General features: G+C 36.1%; 1 protein-coding gene across 1 annotated transcript in view; it reads right to left on the bottom strand.

The window, feature by feature from the left end:
• Nucleotides 1-12,107, bottom strand: part of chn1 (chimerin 1) — a 45,879-nt gene extending 33,772 nt beyond the window's left edge. The window contains exons 1-3 of the mRNA XM_065293211.1: nt 11,716-12,107; nt 8,755-8,793; nt 8,525-8,580 (exon numbers count right to left, since the gene is read on the bottom strand). Coding sequence (XP_065149283.1) covers nt 8,525-8,580; nt 8,755-8,793; nt 11,716-11,734 — 114 coding nt within the window. The 5' untranslated portion in view covers nt 11,735-12,107. The remainder of the gene's footprint in view (nt 1-8,524; nt 8,581-8,754; nt 8,794-11,715) is intronic.
• Nucleotides 12,108-12,508: the final 401 nt, after the last annotated feature.

Here is a 12,508-nt window from a genome sequence, read left to right as displayed (position 1 = left end):
AGTTGAATGTGATGTCCGCTACCACACGTTTTCAACAGCTCACAGTTTTTTTAATAGCCTACTACAGTATACTGCTGATGCACCCTTTCTTCACAAGATCAGGACTGTATGTATCATGTGTTTAATACTGTGAAATATGTTTAGATCAACTGCTGTACTCGCAAACTAGAGATGAAACAGTAGGTTTGGAGACCAAAATCACCATGACTATCAATATTATTATGGTTTTGTGAACAATTTCTAGAAATGTAAAGAAGTACTGATGCAAACCAAATTTAAATGAGATTTTACATGCCAAATAAATATCTTTAACATTAATCATGGCATATTTGGGGTCATGAGATAAATGTTCATCTAGTTCAGATAAAACACAAGTGAGTACAACAGATTTTTATATAAACACAGGATAAATCAGCAGGTCATTTGTCTGTGTAAGTTGTGAGAAATCAGGTGAACTTTATGACCCAGGAGTAAAGCTGCACAACACAGAGCTTTAAACTCATCAGATCACATCATTTAATGGAAATGAAGAGAAAAGATGGATCTGTCTAAAGAAATATTAACTAAACGTGTCAGTACAATTAGATTTCCCTAAATGTGAACATTGTTTGAATTTAAATTCAGTCACCATTCAATTGCCACCCCTGTTGCCACCCCCCTGAAAACATTACACAGTTTGATTTTTACGAACATTTCTCCAATCTCTCAGCGGACGTGAATGCATCCTACGCAGCACGCACAAGCGTGGTGTTGCTGCTATCTTTTCATTACGCTTGTTCGACTTCATGCGGCGCCGCAAGAACCGACAGCCGGTGACGTCAAAGTTCCACGAGAGCGACTTAACACCTCTCGCGGTACTTTGACGTAATCCAGCTGTCGATTCTTGCGGCGCCGCATGAAGTCGAACAAGCCTATTGGTTAAGCTGACACGCAGTTCCTTCGTGCTCCAAAACATAACCCGGCAGCACACACAGGATCAATGAAGAGCGTTTTGCTGATATGTACGGCTTTTATTGGTATTAAATTAAACATAGTACTGTTTTAACGGCGAGTAAGGGAGACGTTGCACTGTAGTGCTTAGCATTAATACTTCAATGAGCATTACTTGTCTTGTGAAACTGACTAATACTGTCACGCCTGCATGAAGATGTTTAAAACAATAAAAACATGTCGTTAGCAAATGTTCAGCAACAATCACAGACATTTGACAGGCTTATTCATATTGTCACGTGTAATGCAGCATATTGAACTTAATAAAACCACCGTGGATATAGTACAGGGATGTAAACAGCGTGCTTTTTTCATGCCAGTTTGGGTGACTTGGGTCTGAGAGGGTTGGATTATAATTTCACAAAGTCATCTGAAGCCATTCCATAGCTTAATGTGAGGGACAGAAGTCTATTTACACCATTACATTAAAGTTTACGGAAACTCGTTCTCTCCTCCCTTAACATAACATGTCTAGACGTCTCTAAGCAATTTTCCTTGTGTTGTCAAATAGGCTAGACCTCAATATACTCCGATTTTGTCGTAATGTATTACTTTAGTATTTGTATTATTAGTAACGGTGTACTTATGGTAAATAAAAACAAGCAAATTGTTCCAAATTTTGGTTTCTTCATGAGGTGTGTAACCAAGTTTTCCTTTAGGGACAGCAGAATGAAGAGAAAAAGCAATATTACCAACTTCTTTCTAAAGAAGCAAAAGTCAGTCATTTAGTCTATATACATTTTGTGGAAAATAATTTATTTTTAGTGTAATTGAACACTTTGTATATTGACCCCCCAAAATAATACCTTGCCACCCCTTTGCCACCCCTGTTTTAAAAGTCTAGCTCCGCCACTGGCATGTGTGCACTCGGTAGTGATGGAAATTTTCGTTCATTTAGGTGACTCGTTCATTTTCAGTTCGTTCACCAAAATGATTCGTTCAGACTCGTTCACTGATTCGTTCAGTGACCATTTCTTAATTTTACAAAAATACGCCAATAGGTGGCGAAGATGTGTGTCATTATGTGTTTTAAGACAATGAATGACTTTTTGCAAAAACTCATTAGTTTTTAATAAAGCTCAAATTGTGAAATACTAAGCATAATTTTATCAAGTTACCGAATATATTAAGACACACGTACATTCATAGTACATCTAATCTGGATTTGTTGTAAATAAAAACTCCCGTGCATGCCTCCTCTGGTTCGTCAGTCATCAGATCCTCGTTCACGAATCATATAATTTCGGTCATGTCGTTCAAGACTTCGTTCAGACGCAGATGACTGATTTAAGTTCGGTGAAAGGGTGGATTAAACTATATAGACATATAAAACTATATTAAACAGAAATACCAATTTGTTCAACAGTAATTACCTTGCTTATCATTTGTATTAAGGTAAATAGTCCGCCTAAACATGGTTACTATATCTCTTATTAAAATAAAACCACATGATTCTTTCACAAGATTGTTTACGTTGCACTCGCTATCTATACGATCTCTCTCATTCATTAGGTTGTAACCTGTACCAGTCATTCAGTTTGTTTAAGAACGCGATCTCTCTATCTCTCTCACGTTCGTTCAGACTCAAAACAGCGGCTCGGTCAGTGAAGGGCGTATTCATTCAGTACGTTGAGCCAATCATATGCTCGGCCACAGCTTATACTCGATTGCCATTGGCTCGTAGTTTTGTCACTCTTTGAAGGCGGAAAGAAAGCCGCGCATCATTTGTCCGTGCTCCTCAAGAAGGGAGGGAAATTTCAGTGAACGAGAAATATGAGTCAATGGATGGCGTGAACGAGAACGATTCGTTCACATAAAAGATTCGTTCAAAAAGAACGATTCGTTCACGAACGTAACATCACTAGCACTCGGGGATCAAACCCTTAACCTTTGTGCTGCGAACACAATGCTCTATAAACTGAGCTACAGAAACACGCATGTTTAAACTAATTGAAAAAAAAACATCAACATATTTTTTCTAAAAGTCCGTTGGTGACATTTAACCGACGTTTCAACAACAGCAGCAGAGCAAATTCACTGAAGCATTAACATAACAAACACTACAATACCCTCCCCATACTGATTAACCTTGAGCTACACACAGAGAGAGAGAGAGAGAGAGAGAGAGAGAGAGAGAGAGAGAGAGAGAGAGAGAGAGACGGCAAACTGATGTAGATTAAAAAGGCATTCAATTATAAAGCATCTAGCAGCTTTGCATTCACAATTCTCTCTCTCTCTCTCTCTCTCTCTCTCTCTCCCTCTCTCTCTCTCTCTCTCCCTCTCTCTCCTTGTGTATTTTCCACAGAGACAAACAAAAGGTCTTGCACAATAGAGAATTCAGATTATCACAATCAACCGATAACAACTACTGTATAACCCCTGTAAATAAATCCAGAAAAATCAAACAATGAAACACAATAAGAAGTGTCAGTCGGTAAATGAGTGATTCTGGGTAAATAGGTTGAAATAACACACAGCTTCCTGATGAGAACAAAAGTGTGCATGTGTGTGTTTGTGTGTGCTGAGGGTGTGTGTGCGGGTTGGTATCACTGATCTATATAAATGACTGGATTGCGCAGAGAACGCTTAACGTATCAGCGTGAGGTGAAGCCAGACAGAGTTCGTTCGGCCATTGAGTTAGATTCAAAATCATGATGTAAATCACACAAGATTACATTACATTTTAGGATATATATGTACTTACATTTCTGATGTTATTTGCAATGTTTATGTTTTAATCGGGCAGGATAAGGGATTTATAGAAACCGTTAAGGTGAGTGTGTCTGCTGCATTCTGTTAGTAACACGGGTATAATAAAGTTTTGACATTAAAGTACATGGTCAGCGTTATTTCTCTGAAAAAGTTGAAGTAACTTGTAAAGTAAAGAAAACATATATTCTATTGCTTTTTATAAGCACAGCCGCATCGAAATTGGGTGTTGTTTTTATATTTCTAAATCAAATGTAAGTTTAACCAGTTCAAAATGCATTTTACTGTACGAACAATAACAATGCTGTACATGACATACCGGTAATTATTGCATGCACATACGGTAGAAGGCATGATTATTTGTTTAGATTTCAGAATCAGCACGTTTGTCATTAATAATAAATATGCTGCCGTCTGTCCGCTTATCTGATACTGTAATTAAGATGGATATATAATTACGGTTTAAAAGTAAAATGTGTAACTTTCAATAAACAACTATGTACATGCTTTAGACGTTTGGGTTGTAATAACGAACAGGGAGACTTTAGAATAGATATAAAAGCGGAGACTGGTAAAGCAGGGCTCAACATAAAGGACTGCCTTGTGGCCCGGGGCAAGCGTGAGAGACGTTCGGGCCAGTAAAAAGTATTGTCACTTTGCCCGAACGGGCCAGTGCTTCACCCTCAGTCACTGAAATATATTTTCATCAATTTATATTATTTAACATCTTGGAAGCAGACATTTACTTGGCTAAAACACAACGAAAGAAACGATGCAATATTTTGCACAATTTGCTGTCAGTTTACAGGTAAAGCAGAAAAGTTGGGAGCCTTTTTTCGTTGGAACATGTCTGTTCTATATGTGTACAAATATTTTAGACTTTTGAATTATTTTAAATGTGACACTGACATATTTTTATTGGGGCCAGTGAAAATTTTGGCCAGTATAATTTTTTTTTGCATTGAGCCCTGTAAAGTCGTGTTTTATCATTAAAATCTGATAGCGTCCATTGATTTAATAGAATGTTTGGGTATACCAATATGGCGGCGCGGTGGCTTCACAATTGTGACTTCATGCGCAATCCAGTCATTTATATAAATCAGTGGTTGGTATATGTGGTTTAGGGACATGAATAGTGTATAATGAGATGTTTATGCTACAAACATGGTTTACGGGGACACATGAAGTGGCTTAATAAACAAACTAAATGGTAGCTTTTCAAAGATTTAAGAACGTCAACAGGTTTTTGTGATGTTTAGGGTTAGGGACTGGGGTAGGTTAGGGGAATAAAATATACAGTTTGTACAGTATAAAATGTATTATGTCTATGAAATTAACACCGCAAGTAATTCAGTGTGTTCCAATCAAAACACCTTGTGTGCAAGGTGAAAATTATTAATCCCTTTTTGTTTAACTTTATCAGTAATACTTCAATCCTTTAAAAACTATTGATTGATTAATGATAAGTAAATTATTAACTATACATATATTTGTAGATTAAAGGCTCTTAATCTCTCTTCTATGTTGACAAGGATTTAAGATTAAACTGAAATTTCCTTACGACTGCCACTATAGGGCGAACTCCGACAGTCATGTCTGAATGTAGTGTACAATTTAAAGGTGTTTTAAAGGCTGTATTTCTTTAAAATATGAAAAAGAAAACAAGAAGTGCAATTTGAGTCATTAGGAGAATAGTATATATATATTAGATATATAATAGGTAAAATAGGGGTAAAAGTATGGCCCGCATCATATTTACATTTTTAAAATCTGTCTCTCAAAGAATAGTAGTTGATGGCCTCTGCTCTATTGATTATTTGTCATAAAAATATAGTGGGTATTGAAATTTACTGTTTTTATTCTTAAACACCTCTGTGTTATTTTTTGTTAGAATTCATGATCACAACTCTTAAAAAAAACAGGGGTGCAAACTTGTCACCTTTCGGCGAAATTCGCCATTTTTGAGCCAAAATAGGTCATTCTTCATGAGTTTTTGAAAATGAGGGGTGAGGGGGGGTCTGCGACAGGGTCATAGTGAATAAAAATATGAAAATCATGTCCAGCTATTGTGGCAATAATGTCAAATCACTAGCCAGTTTGGTGGGTTATGTTTTACAATTTACAGTCACCTTATTTGCTGCCGAAGTTTAAGCAGTCTAGATTGAGCGTACACACTAAACTCGTAGTATTTTCTCAATTGAGGTTACGCGCACACATCACGTTGCTGTTCGCGTGGTCACAAAAACATAACATTTGTCCACAAAGTGATTTTTAGCCGTTGAAACAAAAACAACAGTGCTATATGCGCGCTAGCTGTTTCAGTTTGAGAGGATCGTGCAAGCCGCGCATCCGCCTCTCATTGAGCTTGTGAGTATTTTTGCCGCTGTATTAGCCTCAAATAAGTTACAAACATGTGTCCAAATTCCCATCTTGGCAAGTATCCTCATAAACATGACTATTTTCTATTTAAGAGAAAGTAAACAGCTGAAAGAGAAAACGCATGTGTAACAGTAGTAGATCCGGACTTTAAAGGGGAAGTTACCTAATTTTGCTCCTGTGACATGTATTAATAAAACGGCATTGAGAGAAAATCACTTTTCTACCTTTAATACCTGTAATATTTGTACATCCAATTGTATAGGAATTTAATTTGAGTTGCTCGTTCAGGGTTCATATTCATCCTGTATAAGAGCTATGACTGTGAACAGAACAGACCCTGAATTATTTGTTTATGTGTACTGAATATATGAAATACAAGTTTCTGTAACACTTTACAAAAGGGTTTTATTTGTTCACAATATGAACAAACGATGAACGATATATTGTAAGCATTTATTCATTCTTATTTACGTCACTACAGTAATTGATGTTAGTTTGTGGTGCATTAACTAATACTAACAGTTTCAAGTTTGATTTTAAAAAAATATTAGTCAATGCTATAATTAATAAGATTTACAATTAATAAAAAATTAATAAAACTAGTGATGCACCGATGTATCGGCCGCCGATATTTATCGGCCGATTTTTGATGAACTTGAAACCATCGGCATATCGGCAATAGCATGAGAAAAACAATCGGTATCGGCCTATTAATTAACTGCATAAAGAAATCCATTATATGTAAAAAAAAAAAAAAACGAGTTTATGTTGTTAATAAAATAAATGCTGAATAGCAAAAACCACCTTTGAAGGTTGTCATGCTGTCTTATTTTATTTGTTTAAGCTTAATTTGTGTCTCTCTTATTATGTTGGTCAGTTGAATGTTTATTAGATCCAATCCATGTTCAGTAAAAATAATTTGATGCAGAAATAAACTAGCTAATAGACCAGCTGTATAGTATTGTATACAAGTATTTAATATCGGTATCGGCCAGAAGTTGTCTGTTTAAATCGGTATCGGCCCAAAAAAATCCTATCGGTGCATCCCTAAATAAAACAATTCAAATTGAAATAGCACTGTCACCTTTTTCACCCCTAAGGAGTTTGCACCCCTGAAAAAATATATCCAGCGTGTGTGAATATGATGCAGTGTTCAGATCTGAAGACAGAATGGTCTTGAGGGGTTTGGGTGATCTGCATGTTCTGAATAAGATGAAAATATGGGGGCTGTTTAAAGGGGATTATAGAGGGTTAAACCTCTCTATTGAACACAAGGGTGATGGGCTTTACAGGAGCAGATAAGTGGCCAGCAGCCCAGAGCATGAAAACAGCCCAGAACGAATCCTTAAGAAGCCCTGGAGATAAACATAAAGAGCAGCGTGCATCTGTTTAATGTTAATCCATCACTAATTAAGAAGAGGGTCAGTCAGATAAGGTGGGGGACGGGGGGGACGTATCTGAGGATGAAACACCTACTGAACAGCAGGAGACATAACACAAAGTCAGCAGATCAACTTCCTATTAAAATTCCCTTCACAGACACAAGCGTCTGCATCTTTACATACGGTTTAGTCCTTATCATTCATAGAGAACAATGTGTTACTGTTACACAAAGACTGAGTGCAATTATAATGGGGCGCATTGATAAACATTGATATTGTTGTAGATATTGATAGATAACATGCTATTGTGTTATTATATGCTGTTTATGTTATGGCTCATAATCCATATGTATTAGAATGAAATCATTATTATTATTATTATTAGAATAAAAAGCTTGGTATAAAAATAACATGTACAATATTTAGGCTTCTAATTATGGAGTAATACATAATTTATTAGATTTTATAACAAATAATACTAGATCATATGGATAGGGTCACACAAATATATTAAGCTTGTCTACAAAACCGCAGTGTCTATTCATCAGTTAAGCTACCTTTCAGAAAATGACAGATAGGGCAACCAGTTTAAATGTTTCGTCCCAGAGGGGGTCATTTTGCACCCATGTCTATAAACCGAGCTGGACCAGAGGCATTTTCCTCCTCCACAAAAATACGACTATCATGAGACTGATGAATAATTCAAAACAGATTCTCACTCCTTAATTACAGCCGCTATCTCTCCGGTTAATCGAGCAGTGTGTAGATTCCCTATTGAGACTCTGGAGACTACTGTCAGTCTAGACCATACTGCAATTAAACATGTATTTGTAATTCAGTGAAGATTGTTGACCTAAATAATGATCTGGTTCATCTTAAAACATTTACTGTATCAACAATATCAACAAACTACAGGAGCTATAACTGAATGACTACCTTAGCACAACAGCACAAAATGTGTCAACAAAATGAATGAATGAACTGGAATATCTCAAGACAATGTTTATTAAGTATGATAATAGGTTTAATATTTGTTTAACCCCGACTCTATGATTTCCACTCACCTCAGATATGCAGGTGACTCTGCGTGGATGTGGCGCCTCCTGCTGGAGCTGATACACTATTACAACAACAAAGAGTGTTAGTTTCAGAAAGCGTAAATGAATGAAGATGCATTGCATGATGTCTAAGTGCATATTGATTGCTGCATATTGTAATAAATAGCAACAACAAAGTGATATTTGCACAACTTAAAAATACAGTATAATATCAAATCTAATAAAAATATACTTACAGTAGGACTTCCACACTGGAGGTCTGTACTCATCATTGTCTGAAAGAAATAAGACACATAATATAAGCATGCTATTTAAAAAAAAAGGCCATTTGTTTTCTTATGCTTGTAAAGCCATTTAAGCACATATGTAACGTGTTAAACATTTAATAAACAATGTCATCATATTATTTGAGTAGCTTATACAGGAGTAGACTTATTAAAGTCATTTATGTTTATTTACTGTTAATGTGCAGTTGTATAGGTGGACTAAAAATAAGTATAACAGCACCAGTAGCTCACATGAACTTGTGTTGTATTGATAGTGTGACACTGCCCTCTGCTGAACAACATTGATAATGCAATAAAGCTCACCGCTGTCACTTTAAATTAAATTAAACCCTCTTTAAAACCTTTTTTCTTTGTTTACTAGCTAAAAGTACACCATTTTTTCACATTGAAAGCATGAGAAGACAATAAGCAATCAGGACAGTGGATTAAACGAAATAAAGGGTTAAACATCCATATAAACATCCATTCTATGGTGCCGCAGGCTGGGAATCACCTTCAACAGGTGTTCACATTTTAATATGCCTTTATCATTTCTAATCATGCATGTATAAATATATATGCTTATATGCTGCATAAACATAAAAACAAGTTGTATAAACTGACCATCTTAAAGAGGACATGTCACAAGACTTTTTTAAGACGTAAAATAAATCTTAGGTGTCCCCAGAGCACATATATGAAGTTTTAGCGCAAAATAGCATATAGATAATTTATTTAAACACTTTGCCACTTTGTTGTGTGTGCAAAAATGTGTGTGCCGTTTTGGGTGTGTCCTTTAAAATGCAAATGAGCTGATGAAATGCAAACACTGATCACAATGATGGTGCAATTCAAGCTCAATTGCACTGTCAATTTCTCTCTCTCTCTCTCTCTCTCTCTCTCTCTCTCTCTCTCTCTCTCTCTCTCTCTCTCTCTCTCTCTCTCTCTCTCTCTCTCTCTCTCTCTCTCTCTCTCTCTCTCTCTCTCTCTCTCTCTCTCTCTCTCTCTCTCTCTCTCTCTCTCTCTCTCTCTCTCTCTCTCTCTCAGTGCCATGTTTAGATGCAGATTAAGGGTTGTAAAGGACATCATAAGGAGAGCCAAATTTCAATGACCAAATTTTTCCCGTGCTTGCAGAGAATGGTTTACCAAAACAAAGTTACTGGGTTGATCTTTTTCACATTTTCTAGGTTGATAGAAGCACTGGAACCCCAATTATAGCACTTAAAAATGGAAAAAGTCAGATTTTCATGCCATGGCCCCTATAACAGAATGATTCTGAGGTCCAACCATCACCATTATTCATGTGCTAGGAGCAATATCTCAATCTGTCAAAGCCACTAGAGGACTCTAATACAACTCAAGATGATTTAAACCATGGTGACAAATATTCTTTGTTGTTTGAGATTATAGTTTAGAAAAAAATATAAAACAACATTAACTTTTAACCATAACTAAACAATTTAATCCCGAATCAGTTTTCTATGGTGAATATGTTGCAGTATATTATGCAGCATAAGTACAGAAACTGACAGTAAGATGCAGATGGCACAGGGTGTTCATTATAGGATTGATGAAGGCGAGCAGGAAACCCCTGCTGTAAGCACTTCATGAACAATAGAGCACACGTAGAGGGAGAGGCCCTTCACATCACTACACAAAAAAAAAACCCACCCTGGCCCCGCTCCACTTACTGCGGCCCCGCTCATCATCACACATTACTAACTCACTCTCACTCTCTGAGGAGCGCTTCCTCTTCCTCTCACAGAAACATCCAAATAAAACTGAAATCTATTGTTTGTTTCTTACAAAGGATACTTCCATGTTTAATGCATTTTAAAAGGCATTGTTGAAATAAAACAAACCTGATGTGTGAGTCTAAAGACCAGTTGAACAATTCTGGGTCTAAATATATCCTTGTCTAAGAGTCACACACACATTTCATAAGCCATTATCATCCATGATTCAGCTTTAAATATTAATGTCTGCTTCCTTTTCAACAGATAAAGACTTTCAGGGCAAACATAATTTCTTTTTTTCTCTCTCTACCAACAAGTGTCTGAGACATTGTGCTTTCAAATCAATTTATTTAAACCATTTTAATGTGTATGTATGTATAATATTTGATGATATGTAAAGCAGTCTGGTTTAATGATCATGTACACCATGATGTTTATAATCCACCTGAGAACAATGTGCATTATTACACTGCAAAAAATGACTTTCTTAATTATTTTTTTTTTCTTGTTTGCAGTTAATATCTAAAAATTCTTAAATAAAAATGTATTTTCTTGATGAGCAAAATTACCCAAGAAAATAAGTCTAGTTTTTAGACTAAAAATATCAAATTTAAGTGAATTTAGGCTTTAAACATCGGGTAAGAAACGTTTTCTTGAATTAAATGCAAGTTTTTTTCCTTACCCCATTGGCAGAAGTTTGCTTTATTTTACACACCAATTCACTTAAATTTGATATTTTTGATGTAGACTTATTCTCTTAGGTCATTTTGCTTATCAAGAAAATGATTATTGTTTTAATAATTTTTAGATGCTTTAATGAAAACAAGCATGTTTTACAGTGTATAATATGACTAAGTCTACAACAACACAAATATTGAGTATACAAATCTAGAAAATAACAATATAGGCTAATATTTTGTTTCCAGAGCATTTATCATTTTACAATAATGAGTGCATTATTAAGTCAAAGTTATTTGGACATGTGATATATATTTATCATGCATCAGATACATTACACGCGTGACGCCACGCTCATACACAAAGCATGCATGTATCACGTTAACTTACTGCTAAAACTATTGTAACATTCAGTAAATCAATGTAATGTAAGCGCAGTGTTTTAATATGTTTACACATCCGTCTCGTATATATGGGTGTCTGTCTATTAAGCAGCAAACAAATGAGATAGACTCACCAAACACAAGGATGGCCATTGCAGTGATCTCACCCGACAAAGACACAAAAGCTACAGACACAATATTCCTCAATCCACGGTTATTCCTCCATGAGGATCGGCACCTATTGACTTCTTATATGACTAAATTACACGCGTGCTCTGAATGCAACTGGTTTTCATCAACAATGCTGCATTAGCGCGAGGAATGGGCTTCTGTTAAACTTTTATCGCGAGCGAGTCCAACGGCAACAACGTAACGACATGCGCGGGAAATTTCCTCAGCATTCACGCGCGGATCTGAAACGAGTGCAGTTGTGAGTTTATTCCGCACTTTCTGTTGCCTGTAGCTCTGATTCACTCCTCACATCCCAACACTGACGTCGCCATCTTGTGAGACCACATGACCTGATCCACACACACGCGCTCGTCTCCGGGCCCCGCAGCCTCCTCATGGCTGTTACCATGGAGACGCAGTCAGTCTGTGATGCTCTACATGTGTACATATGACATCAGCAGACGATGAATTAGAAACAGTGTAGCCTACACTGTGCCTTTTTATTAATAAATTAATATATGCATTAAATAAATCACAAATATAGCCTTATCGTTTTTTTTATACAGATATTTAACAAACACAGTATACACTTAAACTTAAATAGCCTACAGATTATTGTAACAAATAAATATAACATTTAAATGCACATTTTGTCCATCTCATAGTTTGTATTTGAAAATAGTTCACCTAAAAATGAAAATTCTGTCATCATTTTCTCATCCTCATTTGTTACAAACCTGTATACATTTCTTGATT

This window comes from Paramisgurnus dabryanus, chromosome 15 (genome assembly GCF_030506205.2).
Source record: "Paramisgurnus dabryanus chromosome 15, PD_genome_1.1, whole genome shotgun sequence".
Taxonomy (NCBI): domain Eukaryota; kingdom Metazoa; phylum Chordata; class Actinopteri; order Cypriniformes; family Cobitidae; genus Paramisgurnus; species Paramisgurnus dabryanus.
The sequence above is the reverse complement of the archived record's forward strand: the minus strand, read 5'-3'. Positions and strand labels throughout refer to the sequence as shown.